Source organism: Chiloscyllium plagiosum, chromosome 1 (genome assembly GCF_004010195.1).
Source record: "Chiloscyllium plagiosum isolate BGI_BamShark_2017 chromosome 1, ASM401019v2, whole genome shotgun sequence".
In the NCBI taxonomy this organism is placed as follows: domain Eukaryota; kingdom Metazoa; phylum Chordata; class Chondrichthyes; order Orectolobiformes; family Hemiscylliidae; genus Chiloscyllium; species Chiloscyllium plagiosum.
The window spans coordinates 58,014,344-58,039,538 of NC_057710.1; the positions used below are offsets into that span (position 1 = coordinate 58,014,344).

Consider the following 25,195-nt stretch of genomic DNA (forward strand, 5'->3'; position numbering starts at 1 on the left):
GGCCTTTAGTTACTGATTAAAATTCTGACAGGAGCATACAGCTACAAACTTTAAGGTCATCTACATTTTGCATAACTACCAATAGCAGACTGGACACTGGTGTCACAAGATAGCGCAAACAAGGCAGTCCTGCTCTGACTACAGCTGTGTGCTCTACTAAAAGAGATAGTTTCCATGGGTACCTATAGACGCACCATTAACAGAGTTGGAATTACTGCTTGATGACTGTTTTCTGACTGCTAGCAGTTTGTTGGTCTACTCTGGCATTCCAGGCACTAATGGAGATACAAGTTTTAAAATGTCACAATATGCTTTGTAAAAATTGACTTCCAGCATATACGCAGGCAATTTTTCTTCTGTCTCTTGTAGTATTAACTACATGGCTATCAGCCAGCAACCTTCAATGCCCTTGAACTGCAAACCTAACAAAACCAATGGGGTACTCAACCATAGCTTAGAGGACGAGGCTACATTTCAGCTCCACTGAATGCTGGGTGCTGCCTAGAATCATGTGACCAGACAAAAAAAAAGTCCTGAAGGAGCACTGAGGGCAACAGGGTTAGGAGTAAAACAGGATATAAATCAGAGTATTATTTCAAAAACAGGCAATTCAGTAGACCACCCAAGCACTTTTCAAATTTAAGTCAGAATGCATTCTGTCTCCATAATTAAAACAGGGTTTATATTAGTACTGTATTCTTTTGCACTTTAGTGCTCAAGGTAGAATAAAGTAGATTAAATATGAAAAAAACTAGAAAGTAAATATTTACAACCTGGCTCACCAGTCACTACCATCAAGATCTGAAATAACCGAAAGAAATATTGATTTTCTTCCCCCCCTCCCCTCAAGTTGTCTGACAATGGGGAAAAGAAACAACCAAAGGAAGTAGTTTTGGTTCTCGGGGGGTTAGAAATTATTTAAGCTGCAATTTCTGTTAGCATCTAAGAACTTTGAGGGTAGTTAATTTAAACCTCAAATTCACATATACAGTCAGTTCTGCTATAACGCAGTAGTTCCTTTCTCATACAATCCCATGTTAAGAAAATTGCATAGCAGCAGCCCCACTTTTATAACCAATACACGTTTTAAATGTTCCCACTTTAAAAACCGGGTCCCCAATTCAGCAATCATATTATAGCAAATTCATGTTACCGAAACATACGTCATAGCAGAACGACTTGTACGTGAATCATAGCCAACCAATAAATTAGTACTTAAATTTGCTTGCTGGCAAGTTGCAATTACACTGTAATTGACAGAATATTAACTTGTCCCACACTGCACATTATCCACAAAACACATCACATCTGGTACATTGGTGTTCATTCAAATGCACCAACATCCAGTGATTTGTGAATACTGACATCTTTCCTCTCAACCCTATTCACAATACAGAAACCCCAATCCATATCTCATCCATCTATAGCTCTCAGTAGCCATGAGACTACTGAATACCACACCATCTCCAGTAAATTCAGATTTTCTCAGTACAAGGCCGTGAGCTAGCACCCATGTAGATGTACTATGTAGTGCAGATAAAAAGACAGTAATCAAGAACCCTGACTGATTCTTCTACTCTTCAATCACCTCTCATTTCTCTCGATCACCACCAACAAATTTGTACATCAGACACCAAGGCCAGCGGAACCCAACCATGCGAGATCAATACTGATCAATGACAGTCGGGATCAATTCCAGATTTGTGCTGAGCTTAGAAAAGGCAGGATAGCAGAGTTGAAGATTATCACATCAGCCAAGATCTCAATTGAATGGCGGAGGATACTCAATGGGTTGAATGGTCTCCTTCTGCTCCTATGTCTTTTGGTCCTATAGAAGACATCAGTTTGAGCCACTGGGACATTATAAATAGGCATAACCAAAAATGTTCCTGACTAAAGATGCTGGTCAGCAAGAAATTAGAAACAAACAAGGTTCCATCTCCTAAATGGTTTACAATATACTGCAACATGACTATCCAGAGATAATTTTTTAAAAGTGAACTTGGTTGTCACACCTCAAAGTAGAGTGACCTGCCGAAGATCATTTAGCCCTTGAGCCTGCTCCACCACTCAAAACCATGGCTGATCTGGGTGTAGTCTCAAGCACTACTTTCCTGTCTGCACCGCATGAACCGCAAATCCTTTGTCTTTCAGAAATCTAAAACCAGTCCTGAATAAATTCAAAGATCCACCTCCATGACATTCTGAGGGAAGGGGTTCTCACACTAATGACTCATCAAAATTCTCCTCAGTTTCAAAATAACAGCTTTCTTTTTTTTTAAGACTATCATCCTGGTCATCATCTCCTCCATAAGAGGAAAATCATGGAGGCATACTATTAACTCAAATTGATTCAATTAAATCACTTCTCATTCTTCTAATCCCCAAAGGAAGCTGCCCCAATGTGCTGACAGGCACACAAATCAGGCGAACACAGCAGGAGGTTAACTGATAACCTTTAATATTCACCAATATAAAGGCATGGCAAAATGAACAGTGCCCAGACAGAGCCAGTTAAATTATCAAAGGAATCATTCAGATAGAAAAGGAGTGGAGAAGGAAGAAAAGCAGAATCAATTTCCAATTAAAATCTTCTTACATAATCAATGTGGAATTAGCAAAGGCTCTGAAACAAAGACAAACTGCCAAAGAACCTCATGACTAAGTGAGCAAATAAGGCAGAGATGGAGCGAAGGAACAATAGTGAGGCACACAAAGGGATGGATGACAACATGCCTTTTCCTAGCTGCTATCAGTTCTAAAGGAGACTCACTGGACTCAAAATATCAACTCTATTTTCTCTCTACTAATTTCTCCCACAATTTCTGTTTTTGTTTCAGATTTCCAGCATCCTCAGTTAGAGTCATAGCAATGTTCAGAGTGGAAACAGACCCTTCGGTCAAACTTGCCCACACCAACTGGATATCCTAAATTAGTTCAGCCCCATTTTGCAGCATTTGACCCACATCCCATTAACCAACTCCAGATCCTGAGCACAAAACTAAAGGCTGATACTCCTGTGTAGGATTGAAGCACAGCTTCACTGTTCAAGGTGCTGTTTCAGATGAAATCTTAAACTGAGGTCTGCTCACGTGCATGCACTAGTTTGATCCCCGTACACGTGTTTGATTGGCAAGAGCATCATTCCCAGTGTACTGCCCAATATTTATCTCAACCCCGATTACAAAAACAGATTATCTGGCCATTATCACATTGCCGTTTGCAGGAAAATGCTGTGCACAAACTGGCTGTCGTGTTTCCTACATTTCATGATTACTTATATGGCTGGAAAGCAAGGAAGCATGTGGCAGTCATAAAGATGCTATATAAATACAAGTCTTGCTTTATAAAAGATGAGACTAATTTAATCCTTGCAAGCCTCTAACATTTTGTCAATGTTTCCAATAAAGTCACTGACAGCTAATGTTTGAACTCTAAGGTTACTCATCTGCAGAATCTTATCCTTGATTTAGCCAAGGTGATGAGTTCTTCTGTCCCACTAGCCAATGCAATTGTAAATGAAAAGATGAACACAGCAGCTTATAAACAGGAACAAAAGTAGTATGTGACCTCCTTACAAGTGCTGAGATAGGCTGATGACTGTCATGCACTTGCTAAACTGGAATAGTACCTCGCTCTCCCAACATGATTTCTGCAACCTACCCCCAGCCTTGATCACAAAAGTGTACATTGTGATAATATCCGACAAGTACAATTACAGCTTTAAAATATATACATAGAGCGCTATGATGATCATGCAATATAGAGAATCCATATCACCAACAAAATTGCCTACAAAAAAAATCACAACACTCCAACAAAAATGCTAATGCAGCCACCACCCATTTACTTAATGCACAAAAAGGCTGGAATGTTCTCTCCGGGAAGTCAGGCCTGCACCCCTCCCATTCAGCAGAAACTGAGGGGGTACACACGGTGATTAATCATAAAATCAAACTATGGTGAGGGGTTCAGAGGAGAGGATAGGCTGGATCCCAATCCTTGGGGCGGGGGATAGGAGAGATTAAAAGATATCCACACAAACCTATAAAACTGACCTGAATTGTTTAACAGTAAAATTGCAAAGAAACCCTCTGCAGTGATCAAGACATCGCCTTCCCCTCTTCACAAAATCCACTCACGTCCCACCACGTCTTTTTTTTTAAAAAAAAGTCTTCGCCAATTTCTTTCGATGAGAGAGGGTGAAAAAACACAGCCTTTAAATTTTACATAGGAGTGAGTTAGGATTGAGGGGTGGGGGCAGGGACTGCGAAAAATAAATCCCCACTCGAGCTGAAGTCAGAGGATTCCCAGGTTTGCAAATCCTGGTCGTAACTCGCATCGACTCGGCAAAAAAAAAACCCTTGGGTAACACCCTCCCCTCCATTTTGGAGTGAACAATAATCAGATTGCATCTTTTGTTTCCCGGCAATAGCAAACAAAATCTCTCTTCCCCATCCCCACCTCATTTAGTTTTTTTTTTAAATGAAGACTAGGGGGATTGGGAAGGAGCGACTGTGAATGGCCGCAGATCTAAAGGAAGCCAGGGATTACAGCTGCTCTCTGGGTTACAATGTAACGTGAAGGTAGTCGCCTGTGGCAAGATACAGAGAAGCCTCCAGCTTTACCCTCCACCCCCACCCCGTGTCCGAGCCCCGGGCAGAGGAGGGCGATGGGGATGAAAGGTGCTCACTCTGTCCCTGGCCTGGCGCTCACTGTCCAGCTCCCGCTGCAGCAGCTCTGCTCTCTCCTCCGCCTCATCCGCCTGTTGTTGCAGGAACTGGATTTTTCTCTTCACTGTATCAATCGTCGCTGAGTTGGGACCAGACATGATTCCTTCTTCTGCTGCTGCTGCTGCTTCTTCCCCGTCCTCCTCTTGGGGAGCTGTATAACAAGGGGGAAACTGGATACAATTTGCAACAAAATAACAAAAGAAGGAGCAATGCGAGAGAAACAGGACACAGTCTCCGGGCGATCAGGTGGCTCCACAACCTCCCGCTGCCAGGTAAGAAAAATCAGCGACTCGTCCCTCTCTTCTCCCGCAAGGGCGTGAACCGCCGGAAATTCCTGCGTACTCTTAACCAGGCGAAGGGGAGGGACTGAGAGCCTGGCCGCTCCTCCAGCCCGCGGTCCTGCTGCTGCTGCTGCTGCTACCTCGCTCTCTCCAGCATCCCCAGCAAGTGGAGGGAGGGGAGCGGTCGCTCACTCGAATTGAGTTCATCCTCAGGTTGGTGTGGAGGCGACGTTGAAACCCCCGGCTCAACGTTGAAATGTGCTTTCGCAAACCCTCCCGTCCTAAAATTCCACACAAAGAAACCCCCTGATTTTTGTTTCTATCATTTCGCGATGTTAAATGTGTACCTGCGAGGGAATGCTTAAATATTCTCAGGTTACGATTGACGGGAGGTCATTCACCAACCCGTGGCAAATTAAAAAGCTGTCTCAATCCTATTAACAGCCCCACAAATTTTACTTTTTCGATGGGATATCAACATCCCTTTTAAAAGTTTGTTTTATATTTCACTCTGCTTCCACCAACTTTTCAGGCAATGCATTCCTCGTCTGAACAAGTCACAAAAATCTGTTTATCTCCCATCTGGTTCTTTTGCTTGTTATCTTAAACCTGTGTCCTCTGGTCACTGATCCACCCACTAGTGAAAACAATGTTCCTTATTTAGTCTTCTTTGCATAAGGGGGAGAAAAAGTTTTACAAATTTAGAAATTGCAGAAATGGTTTAAATTATTTTCTACTCTGTTTATCTCGCTTGTTGATACATTGTGAACTTATATGTCAACTCGGCTCCCTCAGAGTAAATTTGGTCGTGCATTTAAGAACAATACATGAATGTGCCCTCCTGGCCTCCTCTGTTCATTGACCTTTGTCTATGCTCCAGCTGTGAGGTTTAGGGAAAAAAATCCTGTTCTCGAATAGTATTCAGAGGTTCCTAGTGGGACTTTTGTTTGGTAATTGTTGATCATTTACAAGTTTGCTGATGACACCACCATAGTCAGTCGAATCTCAGATGGCAACGAAACAGATTACAGACGGGAGGTGGAAGACCTGGAAAAATTGTGCACTGAGAACAATCTAGCTCTCAATGCCGGCAAAACCAAGGAACTTGACTTTCGTTGGGATGTTACTCATGACCTCCAACACATTAACAGAGGTGGAATGAATGGAGAGTGTCAAGCTCCTGGGAGTGGTCATCAACAACAAGCTTTCTTGGACTCTTCATGTGGACGCACTGGTTATGAAGGCCCAACAATGTCTCTTCTTCTTCCTCAGGCAGCTGAGAAAATTTGGCATGACGGAATACCCTTGCCAACTTTTATAGGTGAGCCATTGAGAGCATTCTGTCTGGCTGTATCCGTACCTGGTATGGCAACTATACCATTCAAGATCTGAGACGGTTACAGAGAGTGGTGAACTCAGCCTGGACAATCACAAAGACCAACCTCCCATCTTTTGAATCCATCTACCAGGCCCTCTGTCAAGGAAGACCGCCAGCATTCTCAAAGATCTATCCCACCCTGGCAATGTTTTTCTACAACCTCTACCATTGGCGAGAAGGAACAGAAGCCTGAACACGCACCAGCCAGTTTCGAAACAGTTTTGACCCTGCTGTTGTCCGAATATTAAATGGACTCACAAACTCTTAACATTCACCTGTACCTGTCTTTTTGTTTTGCTGCTGTTTACCTATTATTTACTACCTATGCTACTTAACTATGTGATCTGCCTATATTGCTCGCAAGACAAAGCTTTTCACTGTGTCTCGGTACATGTGACAATAAATTCAATTCCATTCAATTCAAGCTCGCTTTCCTAGGTTTCATTTGTCCCCTGTCATAGCTAGTCCAGCCAACAACACTGTGTGTCTACAATGAAGTAATGGTAGTTGAGTGAGACAACAGAAGATAAATGTGGATCTGTACTTCAATATGATTTATCTTCCAACTTATTTATTTGTTCATGGAATATGAGCATTGTGACAAGGTCAGCATTTATTACCAATCACTATTTGTCCTTGAGGAATGGAGGTGAACTGCTTTCTTGGACCAGTGCCAACGCACCCTTCTGGGGTCGACCTGATGATGAAGTCAAAAAGTGTGGCTCTGGAAAATCACAGCAGGTGAGGCAGCATCCTTGTGAGGAGCAGGATAGTCATTGTTTTGGGTGTAAGCCCTTCATCAGGAATGTGGGGAATGTGGTGGAAGGTGGCTGAGAGATAAGTGCGGGGATCGGGGGAAGGTAGCTGGGAAGGCAAGAGGTAGATGCAGGAGGGGCATGATGATGTTAGGTCAGAGGGGAAGGTGGATTCAAAAGGAAGAAGGACAGGCAGGACATTTGAAGAGGGTGATGCCAAGTTGGAGGGTTGGATCTGGGATAAGGTAGGTGCAGGGGAGATAAGGAAACTGATGAAATCGACATTGATGCTGTGTGGTTGAAGGGTCCCAAGGCAGAAGATAACGCATTCTTCCTCCAGGCTTGGATTCGGCAGTGGAGGTGACCCAGGAGTTGAAGTGGTGGTGTTTGGTTCATGTGTTCCAGAGATGTTCCCTGAAATGTTCTGCAATTTGGCATCCTGATCTCCCCAGTGTAGAGGAGACCACATTGAGAGCAATAGACACAGTAGATGAGGTGTTTGGATGTGCAGGAAAATCTCTTGGATGGTGGTGAGGGGGGAGGTGTGGCGCAGGTTTTACACCTTTTGCAGCAGCAAGCGAAGGTGCTGGGAGTGGAGGTGGGTTGGTGAAGGAAAAGCAACATAGTTGAACATTAAGATGGTTGTGGCTTGAAGGAGATTTGCAATTCACTGAAAGGTGAGGACAAAAAATGGAATCCCAAGACAGGAAATACAAAGACTCTGATGCAGAGCTTGCTCATGTTTTTTAAAAAAAAATTGTTCAATTAAATTCCAAAACAATACTTATGCCCTCAACAGGCCCAGACATGTGAGAAAAAATCTGCTCATGATGAAATGCTTTGGGAACTATAGGTTTAATGATACCTGGAGCTCCTCTCATACATGTTTTACTTAAACTGATATTCGCATAATAACCCAAAATATTGAAGAAAAAAGGACCACCACTGTAAATACCTTGAATATATATTATTTAAATACTTTAGTTATAAACAAAGGGAATAGGAGGCAATGGTGCACTGGTAATGTCACTGGACTAGTAAACCCTAAGCCAATGTTCTGAGCACTTAGATTCAAATCCCACAAGGTAAATGGTGAAATTTGAATTCAATACAAAAAGCTGGATTAAAAACCTAGTCTAATGGCAATCATGTAACCACCAGCAATTGTTGTAAAAACCCATCTGGTTCACTAACGTCTTTTACGGAAAGAAACTGGAAACTGATCCTTACCTGGTCTGACCTGCATGTGACACCAGACCCACACCAATAAGGTCAACTCTGAACTGTTCTCCAGGCAATTACAAATGATTAATAAATGATAGCCTAGTCTGTGACATCCACAATCCCCTTAATAAATACATACAAGAAAAGCTTATCTGATATCCAGTGCTAGACCATAAGATATAGGAATTGGTACTCTTGAGACTTGAGCCCTTGTCTCCTGCTAATGAAAATATCTTTGCCATTTCTATTCTATCAGGGTTGTCAGTATTCTATAAGTTTCAATCGGATCCCCCTTTCATTCTTCTAAACTTCATCAAGTACAGACCTAGAGTCCTCAGCCACTCCTCATATCACAAACCCTTCGTCCATGGGGTCATTCTTGTAAACCTCCTCTGGAGTCCCTCCAAGGCTGGCTCATCTTTCCTTAGCTATGCGGCTCAAAACTGCTCAATTTTCCAAATGTAGTTTGACCAAAGCCCTATACAGCCTCATCAGTACATCTCAGCTCTTGTACTCTCGCCCTCTTGAAATGAATATTTTAAACATTGCATTTGCCTTCCTAAATACTAAATGAATCTGCATGTTAAGGTTAAGAGAATCTTGAGCTAGAACTCCCAAGTCCCTTTGTGCTTTAGATTTCTGAAGCCGTTCCCTGTTTAGAAAATAGTCTAGGTTTTTATTCTTTCAAAGTGCATTATCTCACACTTACCCACATTGTATTCCATTTGCCACTTCTTTGCCCAGTTTCCTAGATACAATTCTTTGGGCTAAATGTACCATAGGGTATGGAGAGAAAGCGGGAAGAGGGTACTGAGTTGAGTGATCAGACATGATCATGTTGAATGGAGAGCAGGCTTGCAGGGCCAAATGGCCTACTCCTGCTCCTATTAGCTATATTTCTATTGACAAGGGGAACTGTGTTGTTCTGGGAAGGAGGGGGATGGGGTAAGCTCAGAAGTGCAGGAAATGGATCAAACGCAACTGAGAATCCTGTCAACTATAGTGGAGCAGTCCTTGGCCAAAGAGAAAGGAAAACATGTTGGAAGCATTCCCTATGGAAGGTGATAATTATTGGAACAGATGGAGACACTGGGAGAATGGAATGGAGTACTTACAGGAAAGATGATGTGAGGAAGACGCAGAAAGCAGAGGAGGGATTAGCAAAGCTGCCTCCTCCACAAACTCATACTGACATCTCTGTGAGACTATTAGCTTTAGAGAATATGGGAGCACAGTCTAGCGAGCACCTCATCGTCACAGCCTGCAGGGGGCAGAGGAGGGAATGGCCCAGGCAGCTGGCACTCGGGGCAGCCCCAGGCAGGACAGCACCCTGAGGTGTCAGTAATCAGGGACTTGGTCCACATGGACAGGGAGGTACAGGCACAGCGGACAGGTACATGGCACAGGGCTATCACCCTCATTGCCCCAAAACTGATGCAGTTCAGTGAGTCATATGACTTTGTTTTGTTCATTCACTCACAGGATAAGGGTGTCACTGGCAAGGCCAGCATTTGTTGCCCATCCCTAATTGCCAAGAGGGCAGCTAAGAGTTAATCACGTTGCTGTGGGTCTGGAGTCGCATTAGGCCTGATCAGGGAAGGATGACAATTTCCTTCCCTCAAGGGCATTAATGAAAAAGATGGGTTTTTCCTGACAATCGACAAAATATTCATGGTCATTATTAGGCTCTTAATTTCAGATTTTATTTTTATTGGATTTAAATTCCACCAACTGCTATCACGAGATTCAAATTCCAGCCCCCAGAACACCACCTGGTCTCTGCATTAACAGTCGAGCAATAACACCACTAGGTCATTGTCTTCTCTAAGTCTGGCTGGCTGCCTCCATGGACAAGTTGGCATTGCCACAGAGAGCCATGTGCAACACCCTCGGGGTCTGCTGGAGGGATACCTGCACTTCACTGTCCTAGCCATTGGTCCTCAGAACTGAAGGTATGGCAACAGGGGGATGAGAAATCTGGCAAACACTCCAGGTGCTTCTAACAAGGAAACTGGGCAGCACCATAAAGCAGCCAGTTGAAGGAAGTGTGGTTTGCAGAAAAATAGATGGGAAGGCATGATGCAAAGAGTCTGCATTGGGATATGGATAGATTAAGTGAATGGGTAAAACTCAATTGCAGATGGAATATAAAGTAGGAAAATGTGAGGTTATGGACATTAGTAGGAAGAATAAAGGAGCTGATTATCAATTAAATGGAGAAAGACTGCAGAAACTCTATCACAGAGGAATTTCGGAGTTCTCATCCATGAATTCAATGGGTAATGAGGAAAGCAAATGGAATAGTGGCCTTTATTTCAAAGAGAAAGGAGTATAAAAGTAGGGAGGTTTTGCTAAAACTATATAAGACACAAGTCAGACCATAACTGGAATATTGTGAACAGTTTTGGGCCCTTTATCAAAGGCAATATGTACTGGCATTGGAGACAATCCAGAGAAGGTCCACGAGGCTGATGCCAGGTATGGAGAGACCATCTTATTGGAGAAGTTGAGTAGGTTGGGCCTGTACGCATTGGGAGATGGAAGAATGAGAGGTAACCTTATGGTTACCCTTGTGGAAGAGTCTAGAATCAGAGGACATAATCTCAGAAAAAGGAGTCACACATTTACCACAGAGATGAAGAAGAATTTCTTCCCCGAGGCTTGTGAATCTGTGGAATTCTTTACCACACAGGGCTGTTGAGGCTGGGTCATTAAGTACATTCAAGACTGATAGACAGATTTCCAAACTGTAAGGGAATCAGGGGTTATGAGGAAAAGGAAAGAAATATTAGGTTGAGGGTTATCAGGTCAGCATTGATCTCACTGAATGGCAGAGCCAGCCTGATGGGTTACTGCTGTTCCTACGTCTAATGGTCTTATGTTCCTTGGCTTTAGAAGTGCGAACCTCAGAGGGTGCCACAACCTCATTTACTTTGCCCACTCCAAGTGTGCTCAGCCATTTTCTTCCTCAAGGTGCATTTCCAGTTTCCAAGGTGACAGTGAGCACTCCTTGGCCAGTGGCTTGCAGCTTCTGTTCAATGTGTTAGCCAGCCCCCAAACATCTAAATCCCCTTCCTGGTAATCCTTTCTGTAACGCTGGCATATGAGGTATAGTCATTCACTCCCCCCACCCTTTTGAAGCCTAGGTGGTTCTGACACCTTCCCATGTGATCATCTTCCCACCCAGGCTTTACCATATTCTGCCACTGCAGATATAGTTACCTTGCTGCACCTCACAATTGTCACTCCCCACTTCCACTCTCCACTGACTAGTTAAAAAAATCTCATCTCAGCTTTTGTTAAAAGATGGAGCAAGTTGTCCCCATCCTCAAGTTAGACCTGGCCCGACATCTCATCCGATTTTGCCGTAATCCTGTCAGAGCCCACATTACTCAGACCCCTATAAAAGTTTGGTCTTTGTTTCCCCTTTCACAACGTACCAAATACGAAATATAAATTAAGCACAGTCATCACACTATTACAAAGACACTCCTTAAAACTTACCTTTTTGAGCAAGCTTTTGTTACCTAATTTCCCCCAATCTAATTTCAGTGTCATATTTTGTTTTATAATGTTCCTATGAGGAGCTTTGTGATGCTCTTTAAGTTGAAGATGCTATATAAAAGGAATTTTGTTTTATTGTAATATTGCACCTGTGACATTAACAAATGGCCCTCACTCTTCAGAGACTAAAGCAAGAGGTAATGGGCTGTTGACTAAAAGTTTGTTTGAAGAAATGTCTCTCAAGAAGGGTTTTGGGAGATGCATTTCCAGAGGAATTTAGAAAAGGAATTTCAGAACATGGGATATAGGCTGCACAGCTGTTAGTGTTGAGGAGATAGAGGTACACAGAAGTGGGTACACAGAGACAAAGAGAGAGGGGTAGTCTTTGTAACACAGATGGAAATTGTGGAGAGAGGATGTGATAGCAGAAACTCTGCTTAGAGTCTTTCAGTATGTTGAAATTGTAAACAATCAGCCAGAGACAGTGATAAATACAAAGGTTGGGGTGGAGCCAAAGACAATAGTGTTGGCTTTTATAGTGTTCACTGAAAGGAAATGATGATTCAACTTGAAACTAGATTTCAGACAAATGGTCTGATAGTACAGAGACACAGGCAATTTAGACAAGACCTAATCAGGCATAGGCAAGGTGGGGGTGGGGGTTAATATAGAAAAGTGGATACAAAGAGGGAAAATTGTAGGAGTGGGCCTCCAATTACCTGAAAAGGAGACCCTCTCCATTGGCCGGTGACCTACAGGGTCTTAGCTGCAGTTAGGTCTTAGTCTTTAGTGGTCATTCATTCTAATTTCAACTGAGCCCTAGTAGATTAGAGTGGCGCTGAAAAACACAGCAGGTCAGGCAGCATCCGAGGAGCAGGAAAATCACGTTTTGGGCAAAAGCCCTTCATCAGGAATGTTGAAGAGCTTCAGCGCAGAGGAGATGACCTGGGGGTTGCAGTGAGAGAGAGAGAGAGAGAGACTCACTGAAATCCTTGTAGAGAGTGGAGGAGAACTTCTTCAAGGTAGGCATCCTTGCAAGAGGATTCGCAGTAAGGATAAAATCAACTAGGCAAAAGTGAGGACTGCAGATGCTGGAAATCAGAGTCCAGATTAGAGTGGTGCTGGAAAAGCACAGCAGGTCAGGCAGCATCCAAGGAGCAGGAAAATCGACATTTCGGGCAAAAGCCCTTTATCAGTGAGCCCTGGTAGGCAGCTCACCTGCGGCATACCCTGCCCTTTCCATGTTCTTTAAATCAGCAGTTGGTACATTGTCAGTGACACTACACTCTATTTTATGGGCCTGTCCTTCTGCTTTCCTATCTATGGGTGGCCATTAAAACGCAGCCCAATGTGTTAGAGAACAAGGAGCAGTGACCTACTGATGGAAATGGGCTAATGGAGAAGCAGAATTTTGAGAATGGCAGGATTTGGGTAACGAGCCCAATACTGGGATGTTAAATGGGTGTCAACCTCCCAATGGAAGGAAACAGTCAGCCACTATGACAATTACTAGCCATTCAATTCAGGGTGGATAACTGTTTCTCAAAGTGGAGGGTGGCCTGTGGGTGCAGCTATGTTTGGGTAAGTGGAGGTCATGGAGTCATAGAGATATATGAACAGAAACTCGTCTTTGCCAACCAGATATCCTAAACTGATCTAGTCCCATTTCCCACTAAACTCTTCTTATTCATGTACCCATCCTGATGCCTTTTAAATGTTGTAATTGTACCAACCTCCACCACTTCCTCTGGCAGCTCATTCCATATACGCACCAGCCTCTACATGAAACAATTGCCCCTTAGGGCCCTTTTAAATTTTCCCCTTGCACCTTAAACCTACAGCCTCTAGTATTTGGACTTCCCTACCCCAGAGAAAAGACCTTTTACCTTGCCTATTTACCCTATCCATGCCCCTCATGATTTTATAAACCTCTATAAGGTCACCCCTCAGCCCCCGATGTGCCAGGGGAAACAGCCCCAGCCTATTCAGCCTCTACCTTCAGCTCAACCCTGGCAACATCTTTGTAAATCTTTTCTGAACCCTTCATGTTTCACAACATCCTTCTGATAATCCTGTACAACCTCAACATGACCTCCCAACTCCTATAATCAATGCACTGACCAATAAAGGCAAGCATACTAAATGCCTTCTTCACTATCCTACCTACCTGTGAGTCCGTTTTCAACAGACTATGAACCTGCACTTCAAGGTCTTTTTGTTCAGCAACACTCCCCAGGACCTCACCATTAAGTGTATAAGTCCTGGGAGAAAGTGAGGACTGCAGATGCTGGAGATCAGAGTTGAGAGACTCCTGATGAAGGCCTTATGCCCAAAACGTTGATCTTCCTGCTTCTCAGATGCTGCCTGACCTGCTGTGCTTTTCCAGCACCGCACTTGCGATAGTGTATAAGTCCTGTCCTGATTTCCTTCAAACAGTCCTGGAAAATTCCAGCCAGATTCTGATCCAGGGTCCTAATAGGCCATTTAATAACCTCAGCCAGCTCTGCACTTTCTGCAGACAGTTCCACCCTCGATCCAGCTTTCCCTAAAACAGTGTGAAGGGTGGAATGATGCTGGCATACAGTCCAACAACACAACCTCACCTCTATTCCAGCCCCATTCCCGGGGTGAAAACTTTGCCTTGGGTGGGAGCAATGGAATTCTGGTTGTGTTGGAGCTCAGTCGGGATGGAGCTTAGAATTACAGCCAAATAGAGATTATTAGGCGATGAACAACAACAGGAAATCCTGTTGGAATTTTCCTTCTTAACGAAGGTCAGTTGTAGCTTTGTTGTTCCTACTGTGGCTAAGATTAGTGAACTTGGAAAAAAGATTGCAGCTGGGAACTCTCATTACATTGGCACTTTCAGCTCCCCCCACAGAAAGTGTTTCAGGATCGGATTCGTACATGAACAAATTAGGTTTCTGCCACACTTCTGGTGAAGTTGCGGCCACACAACCAGAGGTATTCCCAGCCAAAAGGTCAACGCTTGGATTCCTCTGTTCTTTATCACAAATCTTTCACAATAGATAAACAAATATTCCATTAGCTCTTCAAACAAAACATCAAATCTAAAAACAATTCACACTATTCCTCTTTTGTCCCCCACCTCAAATATTCTCCTCCTCTGATATTTCTCTTCCTTCACCACACCCTCATTGACAAGCCTTTCAGTAATTTCTCCTTTCGTACTTCCACCATAAACCTCTTTATCTGTCTCTCTAGAAAGCCCAAAATACACAGAGATGACAGGCAAATGTACCCCCCCCCCCCGAAATCCCTTAATAATCTGGGGAAATTCAATCCATTCATTTAATCTAGCTATATTTCTTAGTTCAAGTATGAAGTCTCAAAACCAACCACCTCAGAACTTGGTCTGTGTTGGCTTTTAGATTTGACTAGCTTTTGGGTTAGTATGTTTGGGCCAGATCAGGTGGAGCTGGTTCAGATGAGGTCAAAGATCATTCAAGCCACTCAGAAGAAATCTGGCATGTGAAGCTGATAGCTAGTCCAGTACATGACCTCGTCAATGTAACACCAAGACAAACAAGTCAGTAAATTACTCATTTAGTACTGGAGGTTTGTGCCCTAGAATTAGCTACTCCTCTGACCAAATTATTCTAGAATATCACTGCAGGAGTTCCTCCAGGTAGTGTCCTAGGCCTAAAACCATCTTCAGCTGTTTCAGCTCCCCTCCATCACAAGGTCAGAAGTGGGGATGGTGGCTGATGATTGCACAATTCAGCATCATTCATAACTCCTCAGATACTAAAGCAAATCTTGTCCAAATGCAGCAATATTTAGATAATGTTCAGGCTTTGTGTAATGAATGACAAGTAACATTCATTCCATTCAAGCGAAAGGTGGTTGCCATCTCCAACAAGAGATAATCTAACCATTGCCCTTGACATTCAATGGCATCACCATCACTGAATCCCTCAGTATTAAGGTCCTGAGGCTTACTATTGATCAGGACCAGCCACGTAATTACTGTAATTATGATCAAGTCTGAGGATGGGAATTTTGAGGTGAGTAACTTACGTCTTAATTCTTCAAAGCCTGCCCCCATTGACAAGTCAGGAGTGAGGTGAAATATTTCCCACTTGCCTGGGTGAGTGCAGCTCCAACAAGACTCAAGAAGCTTGACATCATCCAGGACAAAACAGCTCACTTGATTGTCACCTTCAGCATTCTCTCCTCCACACTGACACACAGTGGCAGCAGGATGTACCATCAACAAGATGCACTGAAGCAACTCACCAAGGCTCTTCCAAAAACACCCTCCAAACCTACGATCTCTAGCACTTAGATGGCCAAGGGCAGCAGATATATGGGAACACCAACTGAAAATTCCCCGCAGCATCCTGATTAGGAAATATATTTTCATTACTTTGGTGTCATTTAATCAAAATCTTGGAACGTTAATAGCATTGAAAGTGTATCTACACCATCTAGATGCAGTACAAGGAAGCGGTTCACCACCTCAAGGGCTGATCTAGTGAGCCCACATCACATGAATCGCATCTACCCAACTAAGCAAAGAATTGCCCAGGTATGCCTATCCACATAAAGCAGGACAAACCCAATCAGGGAATGATATCACCATCGGCCTACTCTCAATCATCAAAGTGATCATAAGAAGTGCTAAAACATACTCATCAATAACATGCTTACAAATTCTCAATTGGAGTTTTGCTGAGACAACTGAGCACCAGACCTCATAGCACTGAATCAAACCTGGACATAAAGACTGAATTCCTCATGTTAGGTTAATACATTTGACTGAATGAGGCATCAAACAGGCCTCAGTAACATTGAAGTCAAGGGAATTAATTACTGGAGTCATATCTTGCAGAAAGGAAAATGATTCTAATTGTTGGATGCAAATTTTCTCAAAACTTTTATTAAGGACAAAGGTACCTTTTGATTATCCACCACTCTAAACATTCAGCCCCTTAACTGGTGCACAAAGGCAGTTGTGCTTCGCATTTTATCAGATGTACTGAAGCAACTCACTAAGGCTCCAGAGACGGCACCAACTAAACTTACATTCAAGACCACCCAGAAAGAAAAAGGCAGCAAATATATGGGAACATGACCATTTTCTCATTCCCTTCCAGGTCACACTCCATACTCATTGGTTCTATATTATATTTTCTAAATTATCACTGGTTTACAATAATCAAACTCCATTCCTTTAAGCACGCTGGTTCATAAAATCATAACACCAGTTTGGAAGGCCATTCAACCCACTAAGTCAGTGCCAGTTCTTTGTAGAGCAGTCCATGCCAGTCTCGTTCTCCTCCTCTACCCCTGTAATCCTGCAACTTTAATTTCCTCAAGCATCCATCCACGTGCCTTTCAAAATTCTTGGTCATCCCTGCTTCCACCAGCAAGGACATAGCGTGTATCTACGCTACATGGACTGTAGTGATTCAAGAAGGTAGCTCATCACCAACTTTTCAAAAGGCGGTTAGAGATGCACAATAGATGTTGTTTTAGCCAGCCATGCCAGTTTGCTATCAATAAACAGGAAAAAAAAATCCCTCTGCATTACAGCAGATTTGGCAGCCAGTTGTGGACTGATTTAAAAGGCTGAAGTATAGATTGGTTCCCTTTTTATAAGCAGCTTCCACTAATTCAAACATTGGCTATTAATTATGATTCAATGTTACCGGCGTTTCCAGCATGCCATTGAAAACAATGGGAATTCCAGAACGGCTTAGTTGGATTAACATAGAGTTTCAGATTCTAGCAGGGCCAGTTATTTATCATGCAACTGGGTTTCATTTATCTGTACTGCTTCTATCTGAGCTCTGGATCAATTGATTTGAAGAAATTTCACAATACACATTTGAACCTTGAAACTATTAAATCTGGTTCTACAGAAATTCATGTCAAGTAGCACGGAGAAGGAAGTTCTCCCCTGTCTCTGCAAATTATATCTCCTGAAGCCATCTGATTTCTCTGGGTTTGGGAGGCTTTTGAATCCAGGTCAATACATTGCTGGGTAGGTTACTCAGTGAAACGTACATACATCTACAAATGTTGAGGTCACATTCTACAGACATTAGATTGATGTTATTCTGGCCAAGTGAGGGTGCAGGCTAAATGCTCCTAGAAATTGTTAATTGTTGTTCACAAAATATTGAGTGCAAGGAATATAATCAAAAAGGTGTTTCAAAATATCTCTGGTGCTCAAAGAGAATGTGCAGTGTTGAGGGAAGATCATGGAGGAGTGGAAATAGATGATTTGCTCATTTGGAGAGGCAGCAGATAAGCCAGATGATGGGCCAAATGGCCCTTGACTGTGTTGTAACTATTCAATGATTCTGAAACATATCAGCAAATGGAATCCTGGCATATACTGTAAAAGGAAATGATTCATGTTTTTAGATGATGACTCAATTAATTTAATGATATTTTAAGTTATTACTTTAATATTTGAGGTAATTCTTCTTGAAATTAAATCTGCACAAAAGGTAATTGTTGTAGTTAAACTAACAGGCATTTTTCACCTCTCTCTTCCTCATAAGTGCCACTTCCACTAATGTCTTCTTTAAAATGACAGATGGGAACAGTATGAAGTAGTTCTTGGTCACTTTTTCTCAGGTTGTCAGAGATTCCTATCAGAGTAAGAGCAATGCAAAAGCTAAAAACAGGGAGATCCAAAACAAAAAAAACAAAATTGCTGGAGAAGTTCAGCAGGTCTGGCAGCATCTTTGAACAGTAGACTTAACTTTCTAGGTCCAGTGACCCTTCTTCAGAATGTAGGGAGAAACGATCTGAGAGTGAGAACAGGAAATGACTAGAAGTGAACATCTAACAGCTGAAAGGGAAAAACAAAAGATATGAAACAGACAGGAATGTAGGAAGGAGTTAGGTTGTAGTTGGAAGGAGCTGTTCCCATGCTGTATGACTCTATGACTAGGCAAATTGGTAGTAAGGGGGTCCTTGTTCATGACTACTGGAACTACTTCATCATAAATCTGAACCTATCCTGGCTGCCCATGAGCGTCAATGGGGGATATTCTGAACACCTTATTAGATCCTCTGCTTAGTTCCAAGACTCATGTCCTAACTATCAAAAAGTTCAATTTTTAGTTTCTCCTTTTAACACATTACTTACTCTCATTGATACCTTTATCACAAGTGCTTGATTTTCACCAATACTATTTTCAGCTGTCTTCCATGTCATACCATACACTAACCTCAACTCATCTAAAACACTGCCACCTGCATACTACCCCATTACTATGTCACATGGTCACATTCCTGTCCTTATCAAATTTCACTCATTTTACTTTACCAGTCTCTTTCGCAATCCCTCCTCTCCCTCAGTTTTCACATAGACAGCACAACTTTCAGTTTTCCTTGCCACATAGCTTTCTTTCCACGCTGTAAGTAATCTAATCTTATTTATCTTAACCCTCGCTTTTTGCCAGGCTCACAACCCTCCTCAAATCTACCTCAATGTTTTCAGAATTTCCTCATTTTTGTTACTAGTATTTATCTCTTTGAGAACATAAGACCTAGGAACAGAAGTAGGCCATTTGGTCCAGAGTCTTTTTTGAGAGACGTGGGTGTCACTGGCTGACCAGCATTTGTTGACCATCACTAGTTGCTCCTGAGAAGGTGGTGATGAACTATCTTCTTGAACCACTGCAATCCACCATTTGTGGCTTGACCCACAATGCCATTAGGGAGGGAATTCCAGGATTTTGACCCAGTGACAGTGAAGGAACGGGTGATATATTTCCAAGTCAGGATGCTGAGTGGCTTGGAGGGGAATGTGCAGGTGATGGTATTTCCATTTATTTGCTTTCTTTGTTCTTCTAGAAGCAAGTGGTTGTGGGTTGGGAAGGTTCTGTATGAGCACCTGTGTTGAATTTCTACAGTGCATCTTGTAGATGGTACATACTGCTGTGACTGATCATTGGTGGTAGGGGAAGTGGATGCATGTGGATGTGGTCCCAATCAAGCGGGCTACTTTGTCCTGGATGGTGTCATGTTTCTTGAGTGTTGTTGGAGCAGCACCTATCCAGTCAAGTGGGGAGTATTCCATCACACTCCTGATTTTTGCATTTTAAATGATGGACAGGGATTGGGGAATCAGGAGGGGAGTTACTCACTGCAGTATACCTAGTCCCTAACCTGCTCTTCTAGCTGCTGCATTATGTGGTTAGTCCAGATCAGCTTCTGGTCAATGGTAATTCCCAAGATATTAATAGTAGAGGATTTAATGATGGTAACATCATGGAGTCTGTCCCATCATTCAACAAGATTTGTTCTGATAATCCACAATTTGCTGCCCTTGCTAATAACCCTGGATTTCTTTACTGATTAAAAATGTCCATTTTGACCTTGAATATCCTCAGGTACACAGCTTTGATCGACCAGAAGTCTATTTAAAATAAGTCAAAAAGAAGAGTCAGTTTAAGCAGTGATGGACCGCCCAAGGTATATACAGATCGTGGGGACAGTCATAGATAAGGACACGTGGAAAAAGCTGCAGCACTCCAGCCTCCCTCAGGATATCTATCTGAAAGGGAACTTTTAGCTGTTAGTTTTCAATGATAGGAATATCTGCCTTAATTTTATAATATGATATTAGAATATCCCCCCACCCCAGTTTAATGGGTAAAACGTGTGTGAAAACAGCATCAGGCTTCAGTGAAAGGACTTCTTTTGCTTATTTGGACAAAAGGTGCCAACCGTCATGAGAAATTACTCAACAAGGTGTCGGTCCCTTCACAAAAGGAGAAGATGAAAAGAAACTGAAAACAAAAAGTATCTCAGGTGGTCAGATTGCATTGGAAATTGTTTTTTGGTGTTTTCGGACAAGGACAATGATCGAAATCTGTGACAAATGGAGGTTATGTAGCACGGACAATGCTTAGATCCAACAGGAAGAACAAACTTAGAGAATTTGTTATCTATGGGTCAGGTCAGAAATGTTGTGGTTAGGGAAGGAGCCTGGGAAAGGGTCATTCAGTCATCCTTGGGGCATTCCTTATATGGAACTCGGGAAAATATACATTTCATAGTCCCAAAAAACTGGAGTTGGAGATTTTCATACAGCAAGCTCTGTTTGAAGCTGTCATTTACTTCACTTAATGGTGCACATTAATTCTTCCATTAAAACTTGTTTTTCTTATTTGCCTTAGGTACAGAAGGTTCTGTGAACACAGCTGCGAGATATCTGAAAGAACTGGCAGTCTGACATTAAGTGCCTAATGAATGTAAATCTCTGATGGCATTCCTCTGTTTCTACATGTTATTGTATAAATGCCTATGCAAGAAATCTTGGACACTGAAGGGATTATTCCTTTTTTACAAAATTATATGTCTGGCTTACGGGGGCCAGAATGGGTTCATCTGTTTTACAAGCAGAAGATAAGTTGCTCCACCAGTGAAGTGCACCACTTTATCTGCTATCTGTGGTCGGGGCAGGAAAAAGCCTGCAGTTATATGTTTAAAATGTGCACTGAATTAGTTTTGGTGCCAGTCTTTGTAGGTGATGACAATGTCATCTCAGGTGGAAAGCCTTTCCCTCACCTCTTTCCCAGTTTTTTTCATTATTGCTGAGGAAATACCCTGGAATTCTGTGCAGAACATCATTTTAGAAGCATTATCACCACAAAGACATCAGCAGATATCCTTCAGGATAACCAGATAAAGGGAATAAATGCAGCCCTGCCAACATTTCCCATAGCACAAGACCATTTTCGCTGTGACCATGAACCATGTTATAGGCAGATGGAGGTTTTGCTGTTCCCAAGCTACGTCAGGAATTGTTGGCTGCCTCTTTACATAATAAGAAACATAATGGGAAACAGGATTCTAGCTAGCCACTAAACTCTGTCAGAGTTATGGTGCAAATTCCATTACTATCCATAATCTAACAAAATGGGCATGCAGGCTGTGAAAATTGGATGGTTCAGATACCATTGGGCCACCAGTTAGGTGAGCTATAGGGAGAGTAGCAAGGGAAATGTTTAACGTCGCAGCAACTTCAGTATTTCTTATAAAATTCACAACAAGCCATTTACAACTTTAGCCCACAGACAGTCACGCTGGGTGGTCAGCCATTTAATAGGAATAGCGAGCAATATTTAAGTGAAGGTGCAGGTTAGCTGTGAACTAAATTAGGGGAAAAAAAATACAGAGACAAGGTGAGTATTTGGGAGAGGGAGTACATGAGATGAAGTTTGATTTGATTAATCTGGAATGAGCCGAGCAGAGCTATCCATTGAATGGATGGCCTTTACTCTTGTAAAGAAAAAAAACCCCAGAAACTCCCTGAGATGACAGATCTGATATATAAAGAGAAGCTGGATCAGTTAGAATGAAATTCATTAGATTTTAGGAGGATTAGGGTGGGGGGGATCTCATCGAATTTTATAGGTTTCCAAAAGGACGAGAAGACTAGGAAGGATGTTACCAATGACCAGTGAATCCAGGGTCATAGACTAAGGATGTGGGGTGGGCCACTTAGGACTAAGATGAGTAGAAATTCTTTCACCCAGACAGTGGTGATTCTGTGGAATTCTCTGCACAGAAAACAGTTGAGGACAAAACAATGAATATTTTCATGAAAGGATCAAAGGATACAGGGAGAAAGCAAGAGTTAGGTGATCAGCCATGATCATATTGACTGGCCGAGCAGGTTCAAAGGACTTACTCCTATTTTCTGTGTTTTTCCACATTTGGCAATGGGGGGAGGGTAAAAGATTTAAAGACACCATTGATAATGAAGAAACAATGCCAGAGATTACCTTTCCTCTCCAGTACAATATTGTAGTAGTGGACAGGTCTGAGCATATCAGAAGTAACCTAGCAAATCAGAGAAATTAATAGGGCTGTAAAAGAGCTGAGAAAATTATAGACACAATAGCTACAATTTTCTAAAATTGTTTAGCTTCTGGAATGGTCCCAACAGACTGTGCATTAGAAATGGGGCTCCGCTGATCTTGACAGAAGGAAGAGAGAAATTGTGTGATTAGATATGGACGTGGGAAATGGGAACAGGAATTGACCATCTGGTTCACACGGTATCTGCTCCATGATTCAATTAGATCATGGCTGATCTTCTACCTCAACACCACATTATGCCCATATCTTTAACACCTAGAAGACCACCAATCTCTGTCTTAAACATTCTCAAATGGCTGATTTTCTCTTGCTATCTGCAGTAGAGAATTCTTAAGATTTATCATCTGCCAAGTAAAGCCATTGGGGACATGCTGGAATGTGTTATTATAGGAAGTCTTAACAATGCAGTTTGAAAATCATAGGGCAAAAATCATGTAGGGACTGGAACAATGGGAGCTATGGCAAGATTCATGGCAAAATTACACAAGAAGTCTGGCAAAGCTAATCTCAATGTTAGGAGCAACTCTTTGCACTTGTTGAACAAGAAGGAGAGTTTCTCTTCACACTAGGCCATGGTGAATCACCATTTAAGGGCAATTGTAGCTGGTTAAATAGAGATTATTAATGGCACTATTTTCCTTCTTAATATGCAGCTTCCTATCTTACCAAACCTGCCAAGCGAGCGAGATAGTAAGAAACCTTGACTGGGAAGTAACAGAGGGTGCCTGTGACTTCAGCTCGCTGCTTTCTCCAAATGACCTTCCTGTTGGATTCTGGGCTCTAACATCTTAGGGCACACTCTGTAGGCGCTGGCCACATGCACCTCACATCCACCAACACTGGCATTCAACATGTGCCAACCTGTAAGAACTCTCAAGTTACATCTCCAATCCACATACAGGTTGCTTCTGCATTTCAGTGCTGCACCTTGGAGCACAATGACTGCTATCATTGGAATACTGCAGTAAGAAGATCGTGTGCTCAGGGACACATACCCAGCTCATGTAACAACTTATACTTCATGAAAAACAAGGTGCTGATTGGTTTTCAATTGAACGCTGGTATGTTCAGGTGTTGGACTGGTGCATTTTCCATGTGCAAGCCCTGACAAGCATCTTGGGTGTACTTTAACAAAGGAACTCTAAGTTAGCATGCAGGCACAGCAAGCAATTAGGAAGGCAAGTGGCATGTTGGCTTTTATTGCAATGAGTAAGGAGTAACAGAACAACAATGTCCTGCTACAATTGTCCTGCACCTTGGTGAAACCACACCTGGAATAGTGTGTGCAATTTTGAACTCCATAATTAGGAAAGGATACAAGTGCAGTACAGTGAAGATTCATATTGGTCCCTGGGTGAGACAGTTGTCATTTCATGAAAGACTGAGCAAATTGGGTCAAGAATTTCTGCAGCTTAGAAAAATGAGAAATATGCTTGTCAGTGTAAAAACTGAGAGAAACAAAACCAGAAATTGGTGAAAAGGCTCAGCAGGTCTGGCAGCATTTGTAGAGAGAAATCAAAGTTAACGTTTTGGGTCACCAATCAATGTTGGTATATGTGGCCAGTGCCCACAGAGTGTGCCCTAAGATGTTAGAGCCCAGAATCCAACAGGAAGGTCGTTTGGAGAAAGCAGCGAGCTGAAGTCACAGGCACCCTCTCTTACTTCCCAGTCAAGGTTTCTAAACATCTGAGCCAGCAGAGCCCCAGTATTGAGGAAGGGTCAGTTGACCCAAAACGTTAACTCTGATTTCTCTCCAGAGATGCTGCCAGACCTGCTAAGCTTTTTCAGCAATTTCTGTTTTTGTTTCTGACTTACAGCATCTGCATTGATTTTTAAAAACTGAGGTTGTTTCTCCTAGGATCATAAGCTACGATTTCCTGCACTTCCAGCGAGATGTCATCACAAAAACATATTCTCCTCCCCTTTGTCAGCTTTTCACACGGGCTGTTCCCAGATGGAATGAGCTGCCAGAGGAAGTGGTGGAGGCTGGTATAATTGCAACAATTAAGAGGCATTTGGATGGGTATATGAATAGGAAGGGTTTGGAGGGATATGGGCCGGGTGCTGGCAGGTGGGACTAGATTAGGTTGGGATATCTGGTCGGCATGGTCAGGTTATATTTAAGTCTGACATAGACAAATATTTGGTATCAGGGACAAAGGGAGCAAGCAGGAGTGTGGAGTGAAGCCCATCTGCTCAACTGGGTCTATGGTCTACTCTTGCTACAATCTCTTACATTCATGGACAGTTTGAACAGACAGTGAGACCTGACAGAGCTTGATATAGGTCAGTTTGATCTGACAATGGATGGCTAAGCCTGTTTGCATTAGATCATAGGATCATAGAATTTTACAGTACAGACGGAGACCACTCATTATGTCTGCACCATCTCCCAAAACAGCTACTCAATTAGTTGTATTCTCCAGCCCTATCTCTGTAGACCTC

General features: G+C 42.6%; 1 protein-coding gene across 6 annotated transcripts in view; it reads right to left on the reverse strand.

The window, feature by feature from the left end:
• The window catches only part of LOC122548517 (tropomyosin alpha-1 chain-like), a 108,628-nt gene that overhangs the window by 66,881 nt on the left and 16,552 nt on the right, over positions 1-25,195 (reverse strand). Inside the window, exon 1 of one of the 6 annotated variants that reach the window (XM_043687323.1) lies at positions 4,694-5,564. The exons of 4 other annotated variants lie outside the window; for them this stretch is intronic. In XM_043687323.1, coding sequence (XP_043543258.1) covers positions 4,694-4,831 — 138 coding nt within the window. In that variant the 5' untranslated portion in view covers positions 4,832-5,564. Of the gene's footprint in view, positions 1-4,693; positions 5,565-25,195 lie in introns of those variants that run through there. One more of the 6 variants, XM_043687313.1, reaches the window with a different exon arrangement.